The sequence below is a fragment of the Varroa jacobsoni genome, unplaced genomic scaffold, assembly GCF_002532875.2.
Source record: "Varroa jacobsoni isolate VJ856 unplaced genomic scaffold, vjacob_1.0 scaffold_1472, whole genome shotgun sequence".
NCBI lineage: Eukaryota > Metazoa > Arthropoda > Arachnida > Mesostigmata > Varroidae > Varroa > Varroa jacobsoni.
Window position 1 is genome coordinate 18,781 of NW_019214374.1, and position 26,600 is coordinate 45,380.

Below are 26,600 nucleotides of genomic sequence, written 5' to 3' on the forward strand. Positions count from 1 at the left end.
ATAAAGCATCGCTATTTGACAAGTGGGGGGATAGTTATGAAAGAGACGTGCAATAAGCCAAGTAAAAAACTTATAGATGGATTTGGCCTTCAATCAAATATAATATTTTCGGCAATAGTCTTTCAAAGGTACTTGTCCTTTAAACAAAGTTTTTTTTTTCACTATACATGATTTTGGTAGTTTACAGTTTGATTAGATGCTCTAAGAAAAAGGCTATAACGCTTTATATGCTGTTACTGAAATCGTTACATACATCGGGAACGTGGTCAGTGTTTATGAATTGTTGCGCTGTGAATCGTATTTTCTATACAAAACATAACACATTTTTACTCGGTTCTAAGAGCCGAATTCTATCAGTTTTTGTCACATAACAAACAAAGCGGAGATTTATGAACATGATAAACTACGAGGACCGCGCGACTGCTGATGTAAACATGTTTCTCACTTACCTTGCACTAGGCACTTTATGTAACCTTTTATATAATATTGATACTAGCGAAATATATGAACCTGACTCTTGGTAAATTTTCTTGCAACAAGTTTTTTTCATAATAAGCGAGTTTAGCGCTTCCGTCTGGCAGATGCTGATCGTATTCGACTTAACCGTGTATCAAGCAGGTAATTGGCAATTACCTCAAAAGCGTCCTATCTAAAGACTAACTTTTAGCTTAGCATTTTAAGAAATCTGGTGATTGATAACAACGCGATATTAATACCAGCTCTAGTCCTATACAATAGTTATACTAACCATGTGCGTTTACATTATATTAAGACAAGCCTATATATTTTAAAATCTTTTCTTCGCATTTATTTTCAACGAACCTATGTCTATGTAACAAAATAGCCAGCGACAGTTTTCCAGTTAGGTAATATTCTCGCCGAGGATTTTTTACCAACTTTACAACTATCCTCTTCTTTGCGCTCTTTCCAGCAACTCCGATTACTAGTTTAATATTATTTCCAAGAAAGCGCGTCATTCCTGGCTAACTTTTAACATCGAACGCAAACTGAAGATCACATTTTGAGCACCCAATGCGGCAGCCATTCACATCTGTCTCTTTCATTAGACTAACAATTCATCATGTTCTCTTTAATGTCACTAAAATATTGCAGGTCATCTTCATGTGCTTTTGTTTACCTTGAACTTTTAATATTAGTGGGACACAACATATAATCGGTCACGTTATTTAACTACGCCGTTAGAAGTTAGAAATTATTTACTGACGAATGGTTCTTGAGTCTTTTTTGTTGCGGCAATACATTTTTCGAAGAGAAGAATTGATCTATTTTTATAGTGAAAAGTGAAATCCCAAATCATTAGAGTAAATACGGTTTCACTGTAGTGTGTCAAGCAGCAGAAATAGAAAAAATATATGTATAAACTAGCATAAAAGAACAAACAATCGATTCCGTCGGCCTTTGAAGGTAACTTAGTATATGTAAGTACCAAGTCCAGCTTAACCAACACTAAAGGACAAAAGTACTTTATAACACTTATAAAGGGAAAGCGTACTTGAAGAAACATTTTAAACATGCCTACACGATGTCGTAAGTGAACGAGAATTAGCTTCGCTTCGTCTGACCGTAAAAATATATCTTTTTAATCCCTATAGTAAACGTTACTCCTTGACAAAATGTTTATTTGATTTTATAGATCTTTTCTGATTATCACATCCATCGCTGAACACACCTCGGAGTAACAATTTATTTGTACGCATTAATAGAAAAAGTTGTAAAAAAAAATATGGCTACTTTGAGTCATTTAACTCCAAATGCATCGTTCCTTGTCGCTCCCTCCTAGCTTGAACTGAATAAATTTTATACTATTCGCTTGCACGACATTATCATCACTGTAATGGATTTTTCGCAACCTACTCGACTACTAACGTCACTAAATTGGTTTCTCTACACGATCCTCACTTCCAAACGTTTTCAATATTTGTTTACAAGTCCGTGTTAGCAGTACATAAGCGCTGGACAGCAACTCTAAGTCATGTCTGGCTATAGAGTTGCTCGTTTATTTTTTTGCGATGAATATACGGAACATGGAGTTGGGGAAGCCGCTTGAAGTTGTTTTCTTGCCTTTCAACAGATTTGTACGATTGCGTTCCACGTCATAATTTACGCACGTATTCTTGGGCTTGCCCCTATAGTACTTGGCCGCACCCGGCGGTCAGACCCGTTCAGAATGAATGAATAAGGCCATTTTCTTTTTATCGTGAGTCTCGTCATAATGAAGAGTACTTAGAAATGAGCGTAAGAGACAAAATCTCATCGGCCAGAATTCATGATTTCGGAAGCCCGTCGACGTGCGCTTTCGAATGCAGACAGGATATCGCTGAATACCTTATCGGATTTCTGCGCGGCATCCACACGAAAATGAATACCGGTGCGTCGATAATAATCAATAAGCGGCGATGTTTTAGCGTGATACGAAGCTAAACGGGTCTTAAGAGCGTCAACATTGTCGTCTGATCGGCGAACCAGCGGCTCTCCCGTTATGTCGTCCTTCATCGGTTCCTGCAATTTATCATTCATATTCAACTGTTAATTGAGAGGAACCCTTTTCCCATTTTATAAACTAAAAATTTTGTTAGTGTTTAGCTTACGTCACAGCTGAAAAGCAGAAAATGCGTTTGGCGATAGTGACGAAGTACGATAACGAAGGCACGCAAGTCGACAAGTTCAGTGCTCCGGCTTTCATTTAAAACAATTATTCCGTAAATCTTTCGAGGAAAAGAAATCTTTATGAGATTTCATTGATATCAAAATTAACATCAGAGAAATTCGTGTCTAAAATAACATATTAATTCGATAACATTTGTATATGTATATGGTAGTGTCTTCAAGAAGCACCATACTGCTCTGATTAACGGAAATTTATCAGGTATTAACAGCAAAGAAAAGCCATAGAGTCACATGCATATTTGTAATTACTTCCGTCAATTTATTTTGAACGCAATCTACATGTTATAGGCTTATAGTTGCGATCAAAATAGCCTTTGAAGATCATAACTTACTTCCCACCCTAAAGCAAAACTATTTCTTTCTTACAGCGTCCAATAGTATACATACACAGGCGTTTCCAATAAGGTGGGCAAGATTATGTAGGTAAAGATGAAACGTGATTAGAAATTACCCCAGGAGGATATTATCCAAAAGATATTATCCCAGGAGGTTGTGATCATTACCAAATACAGATGGCCCGATAAATATACGAATTATTATTGTAACAGGCATAAGAAATTAGTACTGATACGGACAGGCGCACACATTACTTAGCGCCCTTTTTCATCAGCCGATAAAATTTTACCGCCACTTCCTTCAATCTCGATCAGTAATTATAAGATATACGCAATAAGAATAAAATTGTCTACCCAAACCCACGATGGAGAACTGTAACAAATAAAACTGTGAATAGAAATAGGTTCATTACGAACCGCACCACTTATTTATAACATCAGATTTATTATTTTATTCTTTGCTCATAATCCGGATTCCATATATACGCAGGACGCTATCCAAGATCATCTTGTTACTTGTCTCAATCTTTGCAAACGTCAAGTAAAGCCGAATGGGTTGTGGACCTAAACACATTGCACACTTCTCGTACTACCGTGCTTGCAGCCATTCGATCAGATGGCTTCCGTTCTTTCGAAACATTGCTTCGCTTGTCCAGTACCACTATGCAAATATTTTTTTGTATATAATAATAATAAATAAAAAAAATGATTTTTACTTTTGGATTTTTCACTGACTCTCAATCTTTGTTGAGATACATGCCCAGTAAGGGCATTGCCCTCCGTCTTCTGCCGTATAATTATAACTCTATCAGAAATAAGACGTGTATTATCATTCCCCGATGAACGGCGTAGTTTCTAAAAGGTTCGTAGCAGCGACGAAATTTGCGGTTGACCAAACCTATAGAAATACTCGAAACACGATACGGGTTGGCTATCCGCACAAAAGCTATTTTCTGACCAAATAAAAAAAAAACTCAGTCAGAAGGGGGCCGAATCGCCGCAAAAAGCTTTCCACTCTTAGAGCAATAGTTGGCACCCGGAGGTCTTCGAGTCAAAGACGACAACGAAACCTTTTTGATCATTGGTACCGATGGTCAAGCACAGAAATTCTTTATGGGCAATTAATATTTATAATCAATAAATGTGGAATATACGCATATAAAATACGATCAACTTCACTATATTCATCTATGTCAGGCAGGAATTATAGCGTAATGGATATGAATGAACAAGAGGACGTCCTATAGTAATGCACAGTTTTTGCATTAAGTAGAAACCATGAAAACGCAACGTGCTCCAGACAATTGCATATAAACCATAATATGCTTGTAGTTGTAAAACAATAAACATGGGAACCTATCGTGCTAGAGAAAACTGGCAACCTGATCTGCCTAAAGCGCAGGTGAAATCATGTACATGGAGCTGATGTTTTTGCCAACTCACGTTCGTACCTTAACCTTTCTAGTGCCAGTTTCGGTAAGTTGATAGATGCTCACATGTTCATATGATTACGGCAGCAATGCATTACACTGGTGGAGTGCACCGAGCAATATGTCATTCAACCAAGCCTCGAAGTAAAGATGGATGAAACAGCAACCCCTACATATGAATGCCAGATTACTTTAAGGTTAGAAAAAAAGTTTGTCGTATGAAGCGTTTTCACAAGGATTTTACTTAATTACAAAAAAGGAGATGGAACTTTTTGCCTTTTCCTCAATACGGCAGATAGTCCACAGCACAACAGCAGGCAATTGCAACCTGGTGTACTGGCTAGGCCGCAATGAACGACAACAATAAGAATAGTATTAATCATTAGGTCACAACAGCGCACGCTAGTTTTTACCCACCCATACTTGTAGGAAAACTGTATGAAGCTCTCGATGTGTGGGTATATATAGTAGATATAATATTTAGCTATTATAGCTTGATGATTTCGCCACCTTCCGAAAATCTACGCATAAGCTTTAAGCTCGAAGTGCTGACATACAAATAAAGATGCATGATCACTTTGTTAGCCCAGTACTAACCAAGGCTTCGTTGAAATTCACTTACATAAACTGATAAAAAGCCTTTTCATACGTTGTATGTGTACTTAGCGATATTGCTTGGGTCCACAGAAATAATGAGATTTTTTTTACTTTTGGCGGTACGTCACCAGGTCACAATTGATATTAAGACCATTGAATGGCGAATAAAAGATAATCATGTTCTATACGGCATAGCCGCGTAGATCCCTTGGGAAGAACATTAGAAGGACTAAACCCATCTGTCCTTAAAAGCTCGACAATTTCATGTAATCAAGGTTGAATTTGGATAAACGAATTTGAACTACATGCAAGAGCCTTAGTTGACTGCAGCCGCCTATATCTTCTATATATTAAATATATTCCAATAAATATAAACTGTCTTTAAAAAGCCAAAAGCTTTGACTGATCTTTTAATATTAGTGTGTGAGTGACAACCAGATCGCGTGATAGAAATAAGATAACTTTCTATCTTATATGCTAAATACCTCTGAATCGTATTTATGCTTTGTCCCTTAAGCAAATGCGCATTCGCGCATGCAGGTACAACGCGTTATTATGTTATAAACGCGATCCATAGAAGTCATAACTTGTTCATGTATTGTACGCTGTGCTATAGGAAAGAGGCTAGTGAAGCGTGAAACACGTGACCTCATAATTATTATTAATGGATTTTGCTGGAACTGTAAATCTTCTCACCCCTGAGCACTCAACAATTGTGTACTCAGGGGCATGAAGTGAACCGGAGGACTGCGTCTGTAGCTGTTATTAGAAAGCGGCGTTCCCATACCATAGCTATTAGGTACAATCGCGATTCGACTGTGATGCAACCCAACCAGGGACTGTTGTGTTAACACGTTGAGACGTCATGCCTATAAGGCAGCAGGCAATTAGGTCGCCGGCTATAATTTGACGTAAAAACTGTCAATATCAGTTTGTTTGCGTCTCTAACTGGTACTCAACTCGAGGAACTTACGGGCAATATACACAGTATGACACATGGCTTAATATCGAGAAATCCTACTAGTATAGTTAACTGATTGTTTGATTATTGCTATCGGCTAGTTACTCTCTTGTTGATTGCCGTCACAAGTTTACTTATTCTACTTATATGTTATAATTTAAAGCTTAAGGGCCTGCGGTGTGGTAGATTCATTATATGAACTCCAAAGGTGTATTATGTCGATCCCGATGATAACAATATCATTGATAAAACATATAGTGTTAGCTATTCCTGTATGGAACAAGGATATCGAATGTAAATTTGGTCGTGAATTTGTGCTGCCATCGAAAAAAAATCGACACAAATGAATTGCTTTATAAAGCAACTTATATAACTCTGATTTGGTAGTATTTGGTACTTTGGCGAGCTGATACCAGAAATAGCTTGAATCAACTATTGCAAACTCGCCCTTTGACAGAACTACTGTCCTGTCCAACAATTTCTTTCGATTGGCTTTTCACGCTTAGTGGTCCTAAACCGTACCCTTTGTCCTTGTCTAACATTTAAAAAAAATTGTGTAGTTATTGCACCAAACTCATTTGATTTGTACCTAATTTTGCAATACATCTGAATTATTATAAATCATTATTACAATTTCAATGCTGTGTTCGCTACCTGGATTACGTTGAAAATGTAACTGGTACTGTGTAAATTAGACTGTGTGTTTTTGTTCATTATTAAATTGTGTAAAAATTTTGAAAATTAAATCACTGCCGGCACAATTGCCTACTTAACTGCATTTAGAATGTGTCTAGACCTCGTAAACTTTCACTGAAGACACGTGTCACTTCAAATGTCCTTATGTAATTATGCATTATTTCCACAGAGTCGTTTTTCGATGATGGTTACATTAGAGCTTAAATTTTGAAGAACACGTTGGCAAGAAAACGCAAGATCAACCGATTGCTTTTGTTATTTTCACGCATTAATTCGCTAATCCAGCTTGATGGTAAGCAAGGAACACTCGAAGGCGAATAGGACTTCTATGTGTACCTATATCTACCTGTAATTTGCGGGACTGTCGCGGGCGGGAATAAACTGTCGCCATTTGTAAGCATATGTTACAGTCTGATTACTATCGATTAAATATTGGTAATTGAAATAAGAAATTTATAATTGGAACCTGCTGCCTTATGCCTATATGATTCAATTTTTTTTTGTTGCACGGCTTAAATTTTTTTAATTTTTCCGCCTGTCGACCTCACTAAAATACAGAATGCGTTAAAGAAATAACCCGGAAGAGTCAGGCTGTCCAGTTTTACCTCTCTATTTGCTCTGCTGTATACTAAACATATACAACGGGTCTGTCGCTCCCCAGAGTTTGCTTCGAATAACTTTTCCCGTTTCACTTAGGTAACGTTAATATTCATCGTTTTTGTGAAAGTTTTAAGCGCACGCCTGAGCAAGTGGAAGCTCATTCTCGAAAGTGCGACCTTCACGCGACCGGTCGACATTGCTCCTTCGGACCAGTTCACACACGTCCTATTTTAGCGACATGGCGAACCTAAATAGCAGCTGCTATGCTTCATCGTTGAGATAATCACACTGTGGTACTCGCATACAGAGAAAATAGAAACGAACGATTGCGCAGTCCCGTGTTCCTTGAACATCTATTAACAACTTGAGCTATACTGTTACATTGTAATCACATTCGCATTAATTAAAAACAACAATTTACGAATATGATTTTCCTTAGTATGTGATCTCCAAATATTTTAGAGAATTTAATGGCGTTTCTGCGACTAGTATGGAAGAAATATGGCAAACTCGACAGCGTTACCAACTAGCGAGCGCAATTCAAGTCTTCAGAACAGTATTTTTTTGAAAAAAAAAGTTCTCTCAGATACAAACTTTTAATTATAGTTTTCACTATAATCGGATTAAAACTACCCTCAAAAATAATCATAATTGTTGTGATTGTTGGGCAAGCCTGTACAGCAACCTAAGAGCTTTTTAGCTCTCGGTTCGCTCGTTAGATTACTTGATTCATGTGATAATGGCGGCGAAATAAAAAGGACAAACAAAAAGTTTTTTTTCTTTATGAAATATTCAATGATCCATTAAAAAGCTCTAATATTTTATATAGGTTCGCCAATTTAAGTGTAAAAATACAACGCAGAATATTCCTTAGTTGTAAATATTAAGCAGAAGCTATTATGAGATCTCCCGGAATTCGTACCCATCTTCTCTTATATATATATGCTGTTTTGAATAGATAAAATATACAAATTATAACAAAAACGTGACCCGCATCACGAGTAAAGCCAAGACCTTCTAAGATGATAGATTGACTTCAACTCGAATTCCTTATGAAGGTGACACAATCGTAATCATAAATCGGATACGATCGGAGTTAGCTGTAAGAGCAAGGGATGCCCAGGATACGGTATGGATATTAAGATTGGCTCCTCATATAGTAAAGATTCTCAAATTATCATCAAATTTCTGCCAGCCCAGTAGATCCTAGCTGGCTAACAATATAATATCTATAGTAGGCGATCTAAAATAATTTATTTATCGTATGTAGTGAAGGCGTTTTCATAGTACAGCACCAGTAATATTTATCTGAAGTACGCCTGTGCATTTAAGCGGCACACTACTCGAATATAATACTTGCCGTCGTTAGGTGACGTGCAAAAGACTGCCGTTCATGATCGTTGATAGTGAAGAAAGTGCTTGTTAAGCAAAAAAGCGGTCGATATTCAATTTTCCCTCGATTGGATATCAGTCCTTCTTCCGACTATTTTCCCCGACGCCAAGACTACATTGCGTCTCTAAGTTGCTAGACATCAGCTGCTAGAGACAATTTATTTAACAGTAGTCAACGCAACGTTAGATAAGCAATTTTCTATGACAAAAAATATATTTTTGCGGGTATTTAACAACAGCGTACTTTCCGTCAAACGTACATCAGTAAATAACATAATATGAATGTTTTTTTGTTACCTTAACACTGTCAGCTAGCACTACTATTACAAATTTCCCACGTACCTATATAAATATTTTGAGTTGATGTCCGATGCTGGTGTTCAGCGTTACTTCGGACGCTGGCTTCTCCCAACGAGACTTAAAATATGTCTACTCCCGCCTACCTATGGCCTTCGTAACGTCTACAGAGTAAAGCGTAAGCCGAGTACATAATGGCTGTGGATATTTCGCTCGCTGCTGCAGAATGCAGCATCCATAGAATAAAATGAATCGAAGAAGAAAGATAATATACGTTTCGCTATTTTTTGTTTGATTAAAAGTACTCAGAATTTTCACATGCTTTACTTTTTAATTTGTATCGTATTTTCCAGACAACAGGTGCTCCTAACTGCGCTTGATAGCCTTGGATGGTGCGTTAGATTTAACCTTTTGTCGGCATGCCTAGAGTCTTAAATGGATAAATGATGCTAGATTCCACAGACAGCAATAGATACTCGTATACTGACAGAAAAACCCGATCGCCGCACGCGCTCACGGTACTGAACTTCTTCCATAAAATCATGTATTTTAGTAAAAAAAATAAAAAGCATGCTAACAGGAACTGTAAGAAGGTCAAGTGAGTAAAATTCGATGATATGGAATAGATACATCTCTTTGTTTAAACAGAAATCATATCATATAGCAAAATATGAAGTTACGGGATGAATCGACCAAGTACTTTTGCTAACATTATTATAATTACTATGCTAGTGCAACGAACTGCAATGGCAAAGTGATATGATGGGTAAATAGAATACGAATGTCAAACGAACGGGTAGCAAACATTTTAATGCACAAAAACGATCTAATGATAAGTGTTAAAAAGTCAAATAAAAGTGACCTTCGGTGGTGCAAACTCCTCATGGTAGCTTCGCCCGCTGGCCGGGTGTACCAGGCGACCGGTGATTCGGCGCACAAGCAGATTGTCGTCAATGTCGAAATCAATGACGGAATCCAGCTGAGTTTTGCGTCGCTCAAGTAGCTCATCGAGCTTTTGTGCCTGACTAACGGTGCGAGGGAAACCGTCAAGCAAGAAGCCATTGAGACATTCTGGTTTGTCCAAACTTTTCTCAATCATCGATACCACAAGTGAGTCTTCGACAAGTTTCCCTTCAGACATGATTGTCTTTAATCGTGAGCCAAGAACGGAGCCAGACGCGACCTCGGCGCGAAGTAGATCACCGGTAGATAGATGGCATACGTTGTATTCCGCTTTGAGACGTGGTGCCTGAGTGCCCTTTCCGGACCCGGGAGGGCCGAGCAACACTGCATTGATGCCTTTCTTGTACTGTTCATGCGGTTCGTAAGAGTTCCCGTAGAGAACTCCAGTGTCTTCGAACTTATACTTGTTTGCCTCCCCGTTGGGAGCCATTGGTGCTAAATTATTTTACAGAATAAAGTTGTGCCGAGACAACGACGACTAACGACGATAACGCGGTTGCACTTAACCCTTTTCGTTTTCAGTATACGATAGAAACTATCCTGAGCTCACGCAACGACTTGAGATTACTAATACAACGGAAATAATAGCACCCACGATTAGCACACAGGTATTTCACAGACTCTGACCTATATGGCAATCGAAGCGAATCTCTCTGAACGCCATAAGTCGAAAGTAGAGCCGGCTGGCTATGAGTAGTTGCTGCTCCCGCCGCTTTTACTCGCGCTGTTGAATCCAACTGGTGTACGGATCGCGCCACTGACGAGACGTCCGGAAGGAGAGGGCAAAACAATTGCATGTGATTAGCTAGCCACGCCATAGATCTACACAGGCTAATAACAGGCTACTTTTTAAATTGTTTGCCACACTTTGACATCAATAGAGGCAACGAATCTACCGGGAGATATTGGACTTGCTAGTGCAGATATCTGCTTTCAAAATACTAAGTTGTCAACTAAATTGCAGATACATCCGAAATTTGCGTCGAACGGGTCGTTGGGGGCAGTTTTTCCACGCTCGGTAAATATCAGCCATCGCCAACGCCAGTGTAAATCATAACCCTATCAGCTGATGTTCGAAATGACGGAGACGTTCGTTTCGCCAGTGGTAGTGGAGGATCGCCGGGTGGATTGAAACAAATGGTGTTTATTTGATTGACGAAAATGGGTGCCTGATTAGACAAAAAACAGTGATTAATAGCCAAGCGAATTTTAACAATGGGTGTCTTCAATTTAGATCCTGTAGAAGTCTAGAATTTCGAATGCAATAATTCGCTGACGTGTGAAAGTTGTTAAGTAGATCTACGTACTTAGTATCTCCATAGGCTTATAAATATTTTCCAAAAAAAGACTCTGTAGTTGGTAGTTTTCTAATAGGCATCTCTCTTGTGATTTTTGTGTAGAAATTAAGTATATTCTGCTGGATTAGTCAATACAAACAAAAAAGGCAGCTTATCTGAGAGCGCTATGCATCTAACTTCTCTTTAGGTTTCTAAAATAGCGTAGTCCTTCCTGATTTCTCTCAAAATTTTCCTTTTTTTTTTTAAGAACGTATACGCATTAATGCTTACATTGAGATAACCAAATAACTATATGACTGTTTATTTAAAAGTTTTACAATGTCCTCCATATGGGGGAGAACAGGGGCAAAGAGAGCCCGCTTCGACGTGGATATTGTCCTACTTCGACTTCGAGATGAATACATAAACCGCTGTATTTGCAAACAGGACTTCCCTTTAGCCGTTGTCCTCCAGCATCAATTATACGCACACTTCACTAACAGAACATTAGTGGACCGTCGCGTAGAACAGCTTATAGAGAGTGGACGTCTCCGAGCAGTTCAAATGGGTGACGCGGAAGATGAAACTGCACTCGTCGATTTCGAGGTAATAAATGAAAAGACACTGTTTTTTATTATCTTCAGTAAAGGTTTTGCATTATACTCAAATTATCGGGCAGCATATATATATATATATATATGTATTGAAAATTTACATCAAAAGCTTGTTACCTTTACTTACAGAAAAACAATCAAAACCCGTAACGACGTTCTGTTTAACCGTATTGCTTCACAGGAATACCAAGAACATTGTTTATCATCAGCCAAGGATCAGTCACTCATGAAGAGATTTTTAAACTGCTTGAAAACTCATTTTTATATAGTGTTCACTCGGGAACAGCTGGAAAAGCATGACTTCTCAGAAAGACAGGTGTCGGATCTTATCCGCATGGGAGTTCTGTCATTGAGGACGATTGTAGGTGAGTAATGGTATAACAAAAGTAGCACAAGTTTTTCAGATTACTTTTTCCTGTCAATACATTAACTGGACAACGCGTTCAGATGCCTTTTCTTTTATCCAGGTAGCTAACGCATGATTTTTATACTGCATGTTCATACTTGAAATTTCCATCCATCCTAATTATTTTAGACCGTCACGGAACGCCGCTCTCGCTTACAGTTGGTACACATGAATATATATGAGAATATAAAATTTATGCGACTTGGATTCTATGATAGTTATATAACTTAATTCTAAGGGCTTTTCAATACTATTATGTATCTACATCTTAGGCTCGTATTGGCTAAGTATTCCGGGTGTTGGTGACTACGTGCGGCATCTTGAAACGGGTCGTAAGGCTCTCATACAGATTCTTAAAAGGACTAAATTCAAGCAGATTCTGCGAAGTGACCTTGAGCAAAAAAAGATAGCCCGTTCTCGTTTCAGCATGTCCTATCTCATCGATGATGCACTTGGCAAGGATCTTCTAGAACCCAGTGAAACGACCTTAGGATGTATGCTCACTCTATCAGATTGAACTATCTTGCCGATGTTTTTTGATGTTCACGGAACTGTATATCTCACAACTAGATGCCAATTTTATTTATAGAAATGCTATGCCGACCGACGACTGGTCAAAGACAACCTCAAATGCATGCTGTGCCTGCACTTGTTCTCACTTCTTTACTGCCCATAAAATAAAGTGGTGAATAATTTCGAATTAAAAAAACTAAATACACCTGAGAGATAAAGGAAACATACGAGCAAAAAAGTAAGTGCTTTACTAGCAGCTACCTTTTTGTGGACATAAAGTACTTTCGGCTTTACAGAAATATGACAACGAGAATGAAAGTTCTATCGACATCTGAGAAGATGTGCCCCCTGAAACGAATGCCTACAAATAGGGAATTAGAATATTTCTTATTTAATACAATGTTTGGAAATGTATAAAAGAAAGTCGTACGTTGATGACAACATCGTATTGCTTATCGTTATACTTTTTTTTTCGATGGGAACGGAGTCGGAATAAAATTTTCTTACAATTCACTCATCATTAGAATCCCGTTTACTGAGATTTTCGAAAACATCGGAGAGTTTGTATTAGCAAATTGCTATTTCATTACCGCGATGTCTCCTCCTTTGCCATTAGAGATCTAAAAATAGAATAAAACTTACCGAGGCTCTTTAACGCCACAAACATATGAAAAAGGAATGGCGGCAGCTCTCAACGCTACCTCTATGGTTCCTATGTAAACAAACTGTTTTATAAAACTACATATAGAAATAGCTGTGTTCGATAAAGTGACGAATAGATAATAAAAGGTTATTTGATTTTACAGATACATTGAACCACCGTTTTATGCCAATGCTCATAAGCAAGATTCCCGTTTTATACACAAAAATTATAAAAGTAAAGCTCGATGGTTTAAATTTCGTACTTGACTTTTCATTCTTCTTTAGGTAAGCATAAGAGGAATCAGCTTTTACTGAAGTGCCTATTAAAATGTTCTTATCATCCCAAGGCTTACTACGCTCATGGCCTTTCTCGAGAAATAGACATGTAAGATTCCAATAGTTCATATAAAATTCCATTCGTCATAAGGCCCTCGCTAGTGATCATATTAGGCAAACATTTTACCAAGGATTTTTTCTAATTTCACTATTAGTAGCAAAGGCTATTCTCTTATATTGAGTGCCAACGTCCAATGACCCAGATATGGGCATCATGTGCCAGAATTGACCTACATACAAAAACGAATACTAATAGCAATATAGTGTGAAAGGCTCTGTTATGACGAAAGGAAAAATGCATTTCTACAGAACAAAAATCCATCAATCTCTAAACTATGCTTTAACAAGACGCCATAACATATTGCTTAGACATAAAATATTCCCTTTACTGATATTGTTAGGATATCGCCAAATCACTGTCTAACTTTAGTTTAAATAAAACGGAACTTTTGTATAAAAAGGAAAAGCAACACACACTTAATAGACTAATGGCTATTATTTTAACACTTCAATTTTTGAATGTTTAACATTTACTTGATGCAAAATGACGACACAAGAAAAATGGATTAATACATGCCCACTTGTGGCTCATTTAATGGCCAGGTAATGGACAGCTGTTCTTCTGTTGACAGATTTCTTTCAGTATAAAAATAGTGCAATAAACATATTGGCCCAGGAGCGGAAAACGATAGCTGCGATGACCAGGAGTTTTTCGTTTAGCCAGTCTTTTATGCATAACACTCTATTTCACTCAACGTCATGAAATCTCGGGTGAACGCTAAATCACTCAAATTCCTAACCTGTCGACCAGCCAATTACTATATTCAGCGTAACCTACTTTATGCTTTATTAAATTGAGGGATACTCAAATTAAGCGGTGAACGCAATTATTCTCATTTCCAAGATACAGAGAAGCAGTCGACATATATTGAATGTTTATCGTTGTCCGCATTCCCTAACCGCTCCTGGGCGCTGTCTATCGTTTCTTGAATCCGTATTTTTTTCGTTCGTAAAATAGATCCGTTTTAGAACTTCCGAGGTTGACAATTTTCGGACAGCCATCTCTGTCCTTCTCTTGAATCGTACACTCCTTACAGTAGTATGCGTCAGATACGCCAGGGCCGCCGCAGATCACGCACCTGAAAACCCAAGCTCTCATAAGCGATCAGTGTGGTTCCACTCTAATTTTGACATAGAATACAATTTAATATAAAACTTAGGCGATAGCTTAACGACAGAAGGCCGTCCGAGTGTAAAAATAGATAGTCATAGTAATATTAATAATAAACGACAAGTATAGTCGCCAGCAGGTTATGCAGTCCCCAATCAATTGATTTGAAAATACTACTAACTTAAAATTCTATATAAAATTGTCAGCGTAATCATAATGCTCTATGAACCGTTAACGGATGCTGTGTCCTTCATAATATATTCTTTTGGATATGTGCTGTTCAGTACCAAAAGCGAAAAATAATACTGGAAACTGGATTCGAGTATTTAGCAGGCTAATGCTTCCATCAGATCGAATAAAATATAGTTTTGTAAACAAGCGTGTTGCACATATGTGTACTCTGAAAATCTCGAATCAGCCATGCTCCATGTCCTAACATATTTCTAAATAAAATTCAAGTTATCCATTGGAAATGCCAGGCAGAATAAACGCGGTCAATTGAATTCACCTGCCCTGATATGATCCATAGTTGCACTCATCGCAGATACGCACAAGTGTGCATGGACGAACGTATGAGTCGCAGATTACACACTTTCCGTCGCATTTTTCACAAAGACGACCTATGGCTAAAAGATCAAAACAACACTGATTACTCAAATAGCATTGGATGTTAACGCAATGGCATTAACCACTTGAGAAGTCGGCTAAAATTTTTTATAATTATATTATTGCAGAAAAGTCGTACTGAATTAAATAGAAATTGAAAAACCCATTATGAAAGCCTGGGTACAGTAAGTAAGCCTAGGCCGATTCCTTTTTGTCTCGCAGCGATATACGTATATATAATTTCTCTTGACTCCACTAATGTTCCCGGTTTCGAAGTGCTCGAACAAGATGCAAATTATTAATATTAGGTTTACAGTAGCATCCGTAAAGGGACAAGTTTATCTAAGTGTAGCCTACCTCAGGTTCGCAAATAATACACCATCGGATCCATGCCGTACGGTAACAACAGTAGAATATAATTATCAAACAATTCCTGTTTTCTTCAGTTTTAGATGTACAACATGAAATCATGAAAATGCCTAAATATAGAGTCTAAGAATTGTTGAGTTCAAAAACTTTTATAGAACCGGGTGCCCATGAGTTTGAGAAATTTGTAATTTGGCGCGGAAGTCTGTTTAGAATAGGAATACCCCTCCCCACTTACCGACTCCAGCCTGTTTCCTGCAGAAAATCAAATCGGGATGATGTTTTGCCATTTTGTATGCTGCAAGCGCGACCTGGCGCCGAAGAAAAATACGATTTCATTCAACGCTGCCGAACGCAGTAGAACATCCGATCAATAAAACAGCCGAATTTGCGGAAGTTTGTTTACGTTTTTGAAAACTCTGTTTTGGCGGGCAGTTAAGCGGCTGAAACACAATTTACCCCAGTTTGATCTAAAAAATGTTGTGAGCTTTGACGTTCACTATTGTATTAAAGCCTCGCTTTTAGTCAGTCTGTAATGTATTGATTCTTAGTACGTGTTGAAATAAATCAATTTGAACTACCTGGAGTAATAATACTGTAGAACAGTGCATACAGTGTTTTATTTTATTGTACTGCCCTACATCCGTAAATATTACCCCTATGCATCGACGGTAACTTGACGGTTGGCTAAACAAACGATTGCGCTGTTGAGGGGTTCGAAGCTGATCGAATTGGTTCACGACTGAGGGCATTAAGTACCTGTGAGTAACTGATATAGACGTTATTGTAAAAAGGATGAGTGATGTTTACCCCCCCCCCCCCCAAAGACAGGTTACTAAAATGAAAAGCCGTCACTAATATACGTATTACCGTTACGTCGTGCTATAATAATAAAAATATACATTTTAAAAATCCATGTAGAATACCGTAATGAAATAAACATATCGATACGCTTACTCGTTTAATGATTCGTTTAAGTTTGGACAAACTAAGTCACCATCTATTCGCTTGTTTGCTGTTCTCAGTGCCATACAAACTTGTCATGATAATTAATTAAAGGTCAGTTACGATGCAATCTTTTGACCAAAACGCACAGTCTGCATTATTACCCGTTTTAAGCTTCCGATGCATACTAGAAAATCCTCCATAAAGGAAAATTTAAGAGGTTCGAAATTTGGCTCCATGAAAAGCTATTTCTGGGTCGTAGAGAAACTGGCAGCCATTTTTGAGGGGAGAGTATAATATCATTAATTGGGTCGTTTGAATGGGCTCAACGGTTAAACTTTGACTTCTTCTTCTTTCACTCCTATATCTTTTCAGCATTTTGGCTGTTTTGAACTTCTCTATCTTTAAGGCTTTCACTTGCTATCAGATCGATATTTAGTTCTGCTAGATTTTTTTGTATAAAGCACATCTGCGCCATACTTTTAGTTTATAGCTGCCAATCTTGCTTTGCATATGATTACTGTTAAGAAGTTTAATATATAACTTTCTAACAGTAATCATATATTTTAAGAATGGTTTAAGTATTAAATGGAAGTTGTAATTGCGGTGGATGGCAATTATCCTAATTCATTCCTAATTCATAATGAGGATCGCGAGTCTAACGCGTGAAAAAAGTTCATTGGATCATCTGCTCCCGTCCAACTACAGTCTGAGAAATAACTCTTGAGAAGTGGTTTTTAGACCGCCCATCCTTATTCATTGTGATTCAACAGAAACTTTTGACAACTGCGCATCAGGCCAGTTACGAAAATTATGAAACTGCGATATACGATTTTCCAAATATCAGTCCGCCATGTATCTATTCCAAAAAAATAGATTGCTGTCTCAGGCAAAAAATTAAAAAAAAACGATTTTCTGACCATCTTAGATTGTTTTTAGCCTATAGAATTTTAAATTAATAAATCATACGTAAATTAACTTAAATTTCTTAATAAAATTATGCAAACTCAATCTGTAGCGCCCATTGAAGAAATTGTACGTCAAGAGTTTATTAGCACATCAGTCGAGCATTTACAGAAAAGATAACATTTTTTTAGACTTAAAACGTTCAACAAAATAATTTATTCTGCTGTTTTTTACTCATAGATTCTTTAGAATCAAACGAGGTCTACAAAATCGTAGTCTACCGTGCCGTAATGCAATTGATTAACAAGAATATCATTATTACAGCGCCTATTAATAATTATATACCCTAACTGGTCTCCATTTCGCGACAGATAACGATCCTATTGATGGAGTGATACAAATTAGAAGTTTAGTCCGACAAAGCATCAGTGGGTGCTGCGGCGGCAGCGTAGCGTATAATGGACGCCGCAGGTTAGAGGTCAATATTAGTAAATCATGAAAAATATAATGTCGTTTCATTTAACAACTAAATAAAACAGGGAAGGATTGTCTGTAATCCTCTATGGAAAAAAGGAGATAGCTCTTAATAAAAAGATGCCAAATCTGAAGCTTTATTACTCTAAACAATAAACCTACAATTCATTCGCAGGAATGATCTCAACTAGAGAAAAAAACATGTTACTCCATCTATGAGCTGGATTCGTTTACTAACAGGCAGCGCGTCCTTGTTTCTGTAACTTAATTTTTAAACCAAGATTGCCTTTAAGGATCCTCTTCATGCACACTTTACTCATTTTATCAAATATCAAAGAAGGCCGATCCCTCAGTAAATCAATATCTAAAATTAGCTGGAATTCTTTCCGTCAGTTTTAATAAAGCATCGAAATGACTGTGTCAATACTAATCCGTGCCTGTCACCATCACTGCTCGTTGAGTCACGCGGAGCGCCGCTATATTATGTTATGAGCCTCCATCTGGCCTCAACATTGACGTCCGTTACAGCACAGTCGTTGTGTGTGTGTTGGCTGGGGATGATCGACTTGACATAAGACGTTGGCCATCGTTCTTACCTTCTCCAAATAATCAACGGGCGCCCGGATTCGAGAGACGATACCCGAATGATACCGTACTTTTCCTCTATAGTAGGAGGAAACCGGCATGGTTGTTTTTAGGTGTTTTGCCTCCTTGTTTCGATGTATAAATGTCATCGTTTGGCCGCCGTATTCAGTAGTATGCCGACCGGCCTACGTGCTCTATACTCACTTTCCATAGGAGCCACAACGCTCTTCATGCGTCGAATGAATGACTGATTGACAAATCAGCCATACTGACGATGGTGTGATGATTCTGCCCCGATTCATCTGAGAGGTGTACACCTTTAACGAAATTTACCTGTCGGTTTATCGGACGATAAAACGGTATCCAAAAAATCCAGAAGGTATGCGGGATCGCAATGCACCGGGTTGCGATCAACATATTATTTGGGATGTTTTCTTTATTCAGGGGAGGAGGACTATTGGGTTTCCCGTGTCAGTGTGAACTAGAGTAGGAGTCCAGTGAAAAGTGTTATCTGAATGAAGCATCAGAAACGTGAGAGAGAGAGAAGCGAGACTTTATCGAGCCAAATATTGCCCCTGGAGCTTCTTGGCTAAGTTACTTTCAAATCGTTATTCCAAGTCGAATAACCTAGAAAACGATTATTTATTATACAGCTGCATATTATAATGCTATGATTTCCTACAGACAAATGTGAACTAGCAATAATCGTCAATCACACGCTACATTAAATAAAGGCGTTCGTGTGTTGAAAGCTGTCAGTTTTTGGAAGAACGAAATCTTATTGGGTTTATCGCATATAAAATTGTTTTCTTGGCATCTAGAAATGTAACCTCAGAATCTGTTGTCACGGCTGTGCTTTGGGCCAGCCGAGCTGTTTGCGTTGTCTTCATCGGTATCAATTTCTTTTTACGTGATCATTGTTTAACTTTATGCTCCTAGTAGCAGGTTTAACCTAATCTAATAAAGATCTTTTTATAGACTGTAAAAGATATTTTGCTATTATAATTTACAATTCTAGCATGTGACCATGTAGTTTTAAGTACTAGTGATAATACAATTAAAATATATAATAAACGAGCTTCATAAGGTTGAAAAAAAGTAATTTCTAGCGAAGGTCATACAATACCCGATTCTTGGAAAACTTCCAAAAAAATTCTAAGGAAAGATGTCCAATGAGAAATATAATTACGCCTAATTCAGATCACTCTTCACAATTTTTTTTACAACTAATACAAAAATTTGTCCCGTGCTTCGGGAGCAGTATCATTTCGAAAAAGCAAAAAATTTGGAAGAAAGGTTTGCTCATCTGCGAAAGGTTAGATTGGCCTCATGGCCTAAATATCAAAGTGATGTCTGTTACATTTGGGACAAGTGGCATGAGCTTTGTTAAAAAATACTTCTATAATCACACAGCTCTATATGAAATAAATCAATATAGACAAAAAATAAGGCAAGTCTATGATACTCTCAAAAGTAAGTCGACAGTGTTGTTTTACCTGCGGGGTTTGAGCGCCCTGTACGTTACCAAGGTCGGTAAAACCACCAAATTATAAAAATAAAAACTATATCAGTCTCCACAGCATGCGATGCTTGGCAGTTTAAAAAACTGCGGCAGATATATGCCCACGTTTCTCATAGTAATCCCTTGACCCTTCACATTTGTAATAAGCATGACTTATCCTATACAATGTGCGACGTATTTAATTATTTCTGGGTTAGAAATTACTAGATACATCGCATCTGCTTCGGTAGATTAAAATCGGCGATTTGTTGTTATGTTATAATGGAGTGGTTAAGGATATGATCAAAGGGTTCGAGTACCAGCTAGCTGCAAGTACTCTGCAGGATCTTCAGCGGCGGCTTCGAGAGTTGACCAATTTTAAGTACAACGTTATTTTCCACGTAATGGGTTACGAGGAGCTTTTCTCAATCAATAAGTTTATGAGACTATTTCCAGATACGTTTAATCTACTAGTAGCGTACGCAATAGAGATCAAGATAAATTTTTGGTTTGATTGTTGTGGGGTTATACTCAATATATACAGCAGCGGAAAGCGATCCTTTTCAACTGGTTTTGTGTTAGAACGGATGATTGCGAACTCGGACCGTGGCCATCTTTGGTTGAGTATTTGAATATTCAATGGTTCAATTTGAATATTCATGCCAGTTCAAGACTAACTAGAACGTTAAACAGATGCTGCGTGCTATGTGGTGGATTGCAGTGTCCTAGAATTAAGCCTTAGCACAGCAATAAACAGACTGGTGAAATTGCATGTCCATATATAGGGGCCAGGCAATACCATAATTATTAAACCAAGTAAATGTACTATCAGTTATAGTTGATTCAATTGTCTATTGAATTACGCACAGCGTTAACTAATACATGCACATGGGGTCGTCTGGGTTTTTGTCGGGTCAGATCTTCGAGAGCGGTCGGGTTGTCGTGCTGCGCCATTACGTGAGACTCGAAACGCAAATGAGACACACAGAAAGAATTAAAGTGTCGTCGCTCGAGGAGTTACAGGCACAGCTCAGTAATGCTATTGGATCTTCACAGCCTTCTTCATTGACCCACTAATTGGGACTACCGTATGGAACCCTCAAAACTAAAGCTTGATTTTCACTTTTGTTGTTACTTCCCTTTTCACGAAGGTCACAGTCTTAACAATAATTGTACTATCAAGTCCAAATATATTTTACTGTATGTAGAACGTTTACTACGGCGATACGCATTTTCTCAACTGTGTAGCAATTTTTTATTGAATAATATTGATAAAGTTGGGAAAAGCATTTCCATTTTTACCAATAGTCATTTAACCTATTTCTTCTTAGTTCGTCCAGTTTTTTTTTTAATCATATTTATAAAACCTATACGATATTCCACCACTTCTTTCTTTCGGTTCTTACTCTGTCCGTTACATCATCCACTTGAATTGGGCATTCATGCTTGTATTATCGATCATGATCTAGCCATATGTCCGTTAAATGGCGTCGCTAACAACGATGTTTTCATAGCTCATAATGAGCGGAAGCGCTTAAGATTGTCATTCTTTCTTGGGCTAGCAATTCATGACAGAAGGAAAATAATAATCTTTTTTAGTTCAGTAAAACCAAGGTGTTATCAACGACTAACCAGATATGAATCGGTGATTTAATTCAGGCATAGTGCCCAACTGCATCCATATAACAATGCCTTTTCTCTCAACGTAAATTATCGGTCAGCCGAGGAACAACTAGGCTTAATTTGTCACTTGTTGAAAAAGTGTCCCACGAGTATTTGCTAGTTTCGCATGGAAAAAACATCAAACGTTAGTTTCACTTTCATTTCAGGCAGTCCTTCACAGCCTAAGTGGATAATGTTCTTGCTAATCGTCATGAATTTCGTGTGAAAAACTCAGACATTTCCATCAGGCCCTTTACCTCTCCCTTTCATTCGAAACATTCTGACGGTCTCCCTAGATTCTATAATTGCACAAGATAGTAAGTAAGCCACAGTAGTAAAATATAATATTTGTATAGCAGTCTACAAGCGCAGATTCGTTGGCGTTTTTCCACGGTGCGGATACGAGTAACAATCCACTGTTGCGCATGCGAGGGAGCAGATTTATTTGTGTAAGGCCAATTGGTCATTTCGACAATCATTCAGCTGCTGCACCTGATACAACAAGTGGGGCATTTTGGACAAAGTAGGACAAAACATATTAATACACAATTTTCACCAACGATAAATTATAGTGGTTTCTTAGAATTTATAACCAGCACATCAGATGAATACACTAGCCTTTTCTTGTATATTTTTTTAAGTGATTTTTTATCAAAGTTGCAACAAAAAGACCGATCCGTAGTCTGAGGACGTTGCCGGTTTCAATTAAATAAATATGGTTGTATTATATAACTGAAAGAATAATTCAAAAACATATATAAGGGTTTTATAATATTTCGCTTTATGAAAGCTTACTTTTATTTTTGCAAAGCTCTTGAAAGTTGTAGCTAGACGTCTTCGACATTTTGCTGATTTTATTCCGCTACTCATTAGTACTCTGAGCACATACCTTGGTCACTTTTTCTGCAATTATCGAACAAAGGTCATTTACATACTACAACTAAAGATCGTAGAATTATACTATTATATATCGAAGCCTAAAGAGTTTTGTTCAAAAGAATCAAAAAATAGCTCAGACATTCAGTCGTGGCTTCAACAACTGCTTATTTTGTGCACGTTGTTTTCGTGTATGTGAAGTTCAATGAGGTATTTTGACAAGCCATTGAAATCAGCTCTTTGTTTAGGCTAGCATCAAAGATCTGGCCTTATTAGGAGGCTAACCGAGATAGATCTTGTTGGACTGGTCTGGGGTTTCTCTAACAGACATATAAAACGGTATGCCAACCGTGTAAGCACACATTAGTGTTAATCAGAATTTCTGCTTTCTTCCTTGTTGACTCTTCTCCTAATGATTAGTTTCTGGTGACTATTTCTAGCCAAGGCTGAGATTTGCACGAGCGTGCCTGCGTGCTTGATAATTAATGTTTTTTATGGCAACGCACTCAAAAAGATGCGCATTATCCATTTAGACCAAACTGCCCCATTAATGCATCGCTGTTCATCTACTAACAAAACCTACCCTGGAAAACAACACGGGCAGACACATTTACTAAAAAAAATTAAATCTCGAAAAAAAAATCTGTTATTGCCAACTCTTGTAGATGTAGTCAGTCTATATATGTGCCGCCCGGTTGTCAGCTTTTGGCTCTACGTCGACTGCTTTAATTATTGGGTTTTGTTATATGAGTTCACTATACAATTAAAGCAAAAGTTTATATCTTTAAAATCGTATACGGGGTAGCCTGCCCAATGAATCTTCGTCATTTCATCGCGGATGACTTGCGGAAATATAAGACGGTGAGAGTGAGATACAGAATTTGGGCTGTATCTCAATTAAAACTACCTAATACTATCCTTTTCTGTAAAAAGTACCGATATGAGCTGGCTTTCATTTGCCCCGTTTAGCTTCAGATCGTCTGCAAACACTATATATTTTGTATCCCACTTTCTAGAGCTTACTGCAGCTTAACAAAAGAATATACGTCTGTCCTTGGAATTTTTGGCGCCATAGGGGTACTTAAATCTTCAGCAACCGATCAATGGGTAGTGTTTGTACATAATACTATACATCCGTAAGTATTTAAATAAGTCTAAAATGGATTATATGACGCGCGTTTTCTCTCTATTTCTAAGCAGTTTAATCTGTATCAAGTATTTTTTTTATCAAGGAAGCGATCACGCGCCTAAGAGTGGTTACTAATGAGTTCGCAAATATAACATTGTGTTAAATTAATAGAACTTCGATAACCAAGCCCATTATATGAAAAAGCGCTCAAATGGACTGTTAAATTTGGAGATCCGTTGCTAAGGGTCCATCCTATGGTTATAGCTTTAACGAAGACTCTTTCAAGAATTTATTCGGACCGTATAGAAATAATATTGGCGGGCGGACACACACGAGTTTGGAGCCCTGATCACTCAAGATGTTTAGGTATTTTTAAAGAAGTATTCTGCCAGCTGTAAAAGGTTCAGATAAATGGCTATAAGATAATTCAATAATAGGAAAAGCTAAATGCAGTTTGTTGGTTCGATCTTCTTTCCTCTGCCCTTCCTTTGTCTTCTTTTAGGATATTACATTCAGTGACTTTAACCCTTGTTGGGACATGATTATTTTTGTTATTTTTATGCTACGCTTAATCAATGAAGGCCTTTTCCCTAGACAACATCTTCCTGAAAAGACTAACTGTGATTCTATTCACACCGGCCGTACGTGTTTCCTTTCCACCATTGAGTAATTTCACAAGTGGCCGCGAGGGGGCGACCCCAAAGCCATGACTTCCCAACATGCCGGGTGAAAGTCTGAATGAATTTGTCGAATTTTTATGTGAGAAAATAAACAAATGTATTATTAGAACCTTGATCTCCTTACAGAAACAAAATAGCAAAGTCGATTAAGAAGGACCTAATTGCTACAAACAGACGATGCTACAGTTAGACTGGCTTTACAGGTGTTGGAATATAGCACGTTTGGCGAGGTGGGAAACCCGGAAGGTAACTTCGGCCATTTGATCTGGCAAGCATCAATTACGCCTGCCATCGGCCCGTAGCACTGTCAATCGAAGATTTGGGTCGGAAGAAAGTGAAATTTAAGAGGGAAAATACCACTTCTATCTGCTCTGCGTTTTCTCTAAATCGCGTTTCCCAGTTAAATATTAGGTGAATGGTAAGTATCTCAGTGTACACTTCATTAGCTTCAAAGAAATTTAATTATAATGTGTCATGAAAACAGCATCGGTCAAGGTGACGACATATGGGCAAAGTTTTGTTAGTTATCAAAAAGAACGGACAAGTCTTTAGTCAAGAATACTTCAAGTACTTCATCTCTATACTTCTATGAGTCATGCATCTTGGAAACAATTCCGTTTCGTGTCGAAAAGACGACAACAACCGAATGGGAAAAAATCGTCTACACAGTGAAATAGCTCTATACAACGAAGCCAACATCCTACACTATTTATTCATGTACTTTTAAAATATACCATGTAGCATCTTACATGTGTTACTTCAACTTGACAACTTTTCTGAACGATAACGACCTTCTCTCTGATGCAACCCTGCTATTACGGATCCTTTCCATTTCCATTGGTCAGTAGGCATAACATAAAAAAAATACTTCGAAAGTAATTTGATTGAATAATATTATTATAGAATAAGTCAAACAGACGCAAAAAAGCAAATTGCAGGAAAAAGAATTGAACCCTGAAAATGTTGACCCTAAAAACAGTACCATCCAGGTTTATGTCTATCTTCTAAAACGTGAAATTATCCCGTAATTGGCAGGATAACGACTTATTTTGATATTCTGGACAACTAGTTCGAATTCTACTATACGACAGGTACGGAAAAACCCATAATCATACAGCTCTATACAAAGTAAGTTAAAGTGGACAAACGATAATAAAGTTTTGTGATCTTTAAACAAAATTTTAAGGTGTAAATGGCGTATGAAGCAATCCGTATGTTACAAAATTCGGTGCAAACAAACAACATAACAACAAAAACTCGGTCGGACTCTACAACAAGCGCATGCTCAGCAGTTCTAAAAAAACGCAATCAATAAATGGTCACGATTCCCAAGCCATCCTGCGATCATTTGCACTTGTAATCAGCATGACTTCTTGATCAGAAGTTGCCCGCTGTGTTAAAACCGGCGATTTGTTGTTGTGCTATAATGGAGTGGTTGAGAAAAAGATGATCAAAGGGTTCGAGTACCAGCTAGCTGAAAGGATTCTGCAGGATCTTCAGCGACGACTTCAAGAGTTGACCAGTTTTAAGTACAACGCTATTTGCCGCGTAAAGAACTACGAAAAGTTTTTCTCAGTCGATAGGTCTCTGAGTCCAATTTTTGTCGTGCTTGAGCCAATACCTGCTATTCGACACAAAAGAGGGTAATTCTTGTGAGATCGTATTCAATATGTGTAGCAACAAACTATCCTGAACAGAGTACCCCGTGAAAGTGTTTAAACCTATTTTATCGATGTTCTATAAAAGCGCCGATCTCACTCGCACACTCGTGCATCCCGTTCACTAATCTCTGTATAAGACATACGGGGCAGAGCATATAATCCTAGACAAAATTTGACTGATAGTTCGTCGCATTCATCCGCTCTTCTTAGTACCCGAACGAAGCCAGTTTTTTTTTCCAAACAAAATAAAATACTTATAACGATCATAAAATCAGTGCGTTTTTTTTAAGC

The 26,600-nt window shown here is 37.8% G+C and overlaps 3 protein-coding genes and 1 long non-coding RNA gene across 8 annotated transcripts; 2 read left to right on the forward strand and 2 right to left on the reverse strand.

The window, feature by feature from the left end:
- Window positions 1–781: 781 nt before the first annotated feature.
- Window positions 782–10,689, reverse strand: Ak2 (Adenylate kinase 2). The gene is made up of 2 exons (XM_022850634.2): window positions 9,859–10,689; window positions 782–2,520 (listed from the first exon to the last, which is right to left on the reverse strand). Exons 1-2 carry the CDS (start codon window positions 10,387–10,389, stop codon window positions 2,272–2,274), a joined length of 780 nt encoding a protein of 259 aa, XP_022706369.1. The 5' UTR covers window positions 10,390–10,689; the 3' UTR covers window positions 782–2,271.
- Window positions 10,690–10,993: 304 nt separating this feature from the next.
- On the forward strand, window positions 10,994–14,661 carry LOC111270415 (winged helix repair factor 1). Of its 3 annotated transcripts, none has more exons than XM_022850633.2 (5): window positions 10,994–11,099; window positions 11,569–11,842; window positions 12,032–12,215; window positions 12,529–12,750; window positions 13,576–14,661. In XM_022850633.2, the coding sequence occupies exons 2-5, from the start codon at window positions 11,576–11,578 to the stop codon at window positions 13,698–13,700; spliced, it is 798 nt and encodes a 265-aa protein (XP_022706368.1). In that variant the 5' UTR covers window positions 10,994–11,099; window positions 11,569–11,575; the 3' UTR covers window positions 13,701–14,661. The 3 variants fall into 3 exon arrangements, 2 of the variants coding, with proteins under 2 accessions (XP_022706368.1, XP_086828607.1); XR_015314945.1 differs by having other exon boundaries at window positions 10,997–11,099; window positions 12,529–13,007; window positions 13,576–13,670; XM_086972481.1 differs by having other exon boundaries at window positions 10,997–11,099; window positions 12,529–13,670.
- Phf5a (PHD finger protein 5a) lies at window positions 14,310–16,287 on the reverse strand. Its single transcript, XM_022850635.2, has 3 exons — window positions 16,129–16,287; window positions 15,427–15,544; window positions 14,310–14,886 (listed from the first exon to the last, which is right to left on the reverse strand). Exons 1-3 carry the CDS (start codon window positions 16,178–16,180, stop codon window positions 14,724–14,726), a joined length of 333 nt encoding a protein of 110 aa, XP_022706370.1. The 5' UTR covers window positions 16,181–16,287; the 3' UTR covers window positions 14,310–14,723.
- Window positions 16,288–16,336: 49 nt separating this feature from the next.
- Window positions 16,337–26,580, forward strand: LOC111270419 (uncharacterized). Of its 3 annotated transcripts, none has more exons than XR_002686294.2 (3): window positions 16,337–16,651; window positions 24,835–25,066; window positions 25,835–26,580. It is a non-coding gene; the product is annotated as an uncharacterized LOC111270419 (long non-coding RNA). The 3 variants fall into 3 exon arrangements; XR_002686295.2 differs by having other exon boundaries at window positions 24,839–25,066; XR_002686293.2 differs by having other exon boundaries at window positions 24,852–25,066.
- The last annotated feature ends 20 nt before the right edge of the window (window positions 26,581–26,600 follow it).

Excerpts from the sequence above, each read along its gene's own strand:
- Ak2 (XM_022850634.2), bottom strand. The coding sequence starts at position 10,389 with ATGGCTCCCAACGGGGAGGCAAACAAGTATAAGTTCGAAGACACTGGA. Across the intron at positions 2,521-9,858 it reads AGGAGTTTGCACCACCGAAG|GAACCGATGAAGGACGACAT; the intron begins GTCACTTTTATT and ends GATAAATTGCAG.
- LOC111270415 (XM_022850633.2), top strand. The coding sequence starts at position 11,576 with ATGTCCTCCATATGGGGGAGAACAGGGGCAAAGAGAGCCCGCTTCGAC. Across the intron at positions 11,843-12,031 it reads CTGCACTCGTCGATTTCGAG|GAATACCAAGAACATTGTTT; the intron begins GTAATAAATGAA and ends ATTGCTTCACAG. Across the intron at positions 12,216-12,528 it reads GTCATTGAGGACGATTGTAG|GCTCGTATTGGCTAAGTATT; the intron begins GTGAGTAATGGT and ends TCTACATCTTAG.
- Phf5a (XM_022850635.2), bottom strand. The coding sequence starts at position 16,180 with ATGGCAAAACATCATCCCGATTTGATTTTCTGCAGGAAACAGGCTGGA. Across the intron at positions 15,545-16,128 it reads CAGGAAACAGGCTGGAGTCG|CCATAGGTCGTCTTTGTGAA; the intron begins GTAAGTGGGGAG and ends TTGATCTTTTAG. Across the intron at positions 14,887-15,426 it reads TATGGATCATATCAGGGCAG|GTGCGTGATCTGCGGCGGCC; the intron begins GTGAATTCAATT and ends TTGGGTTTTCAG.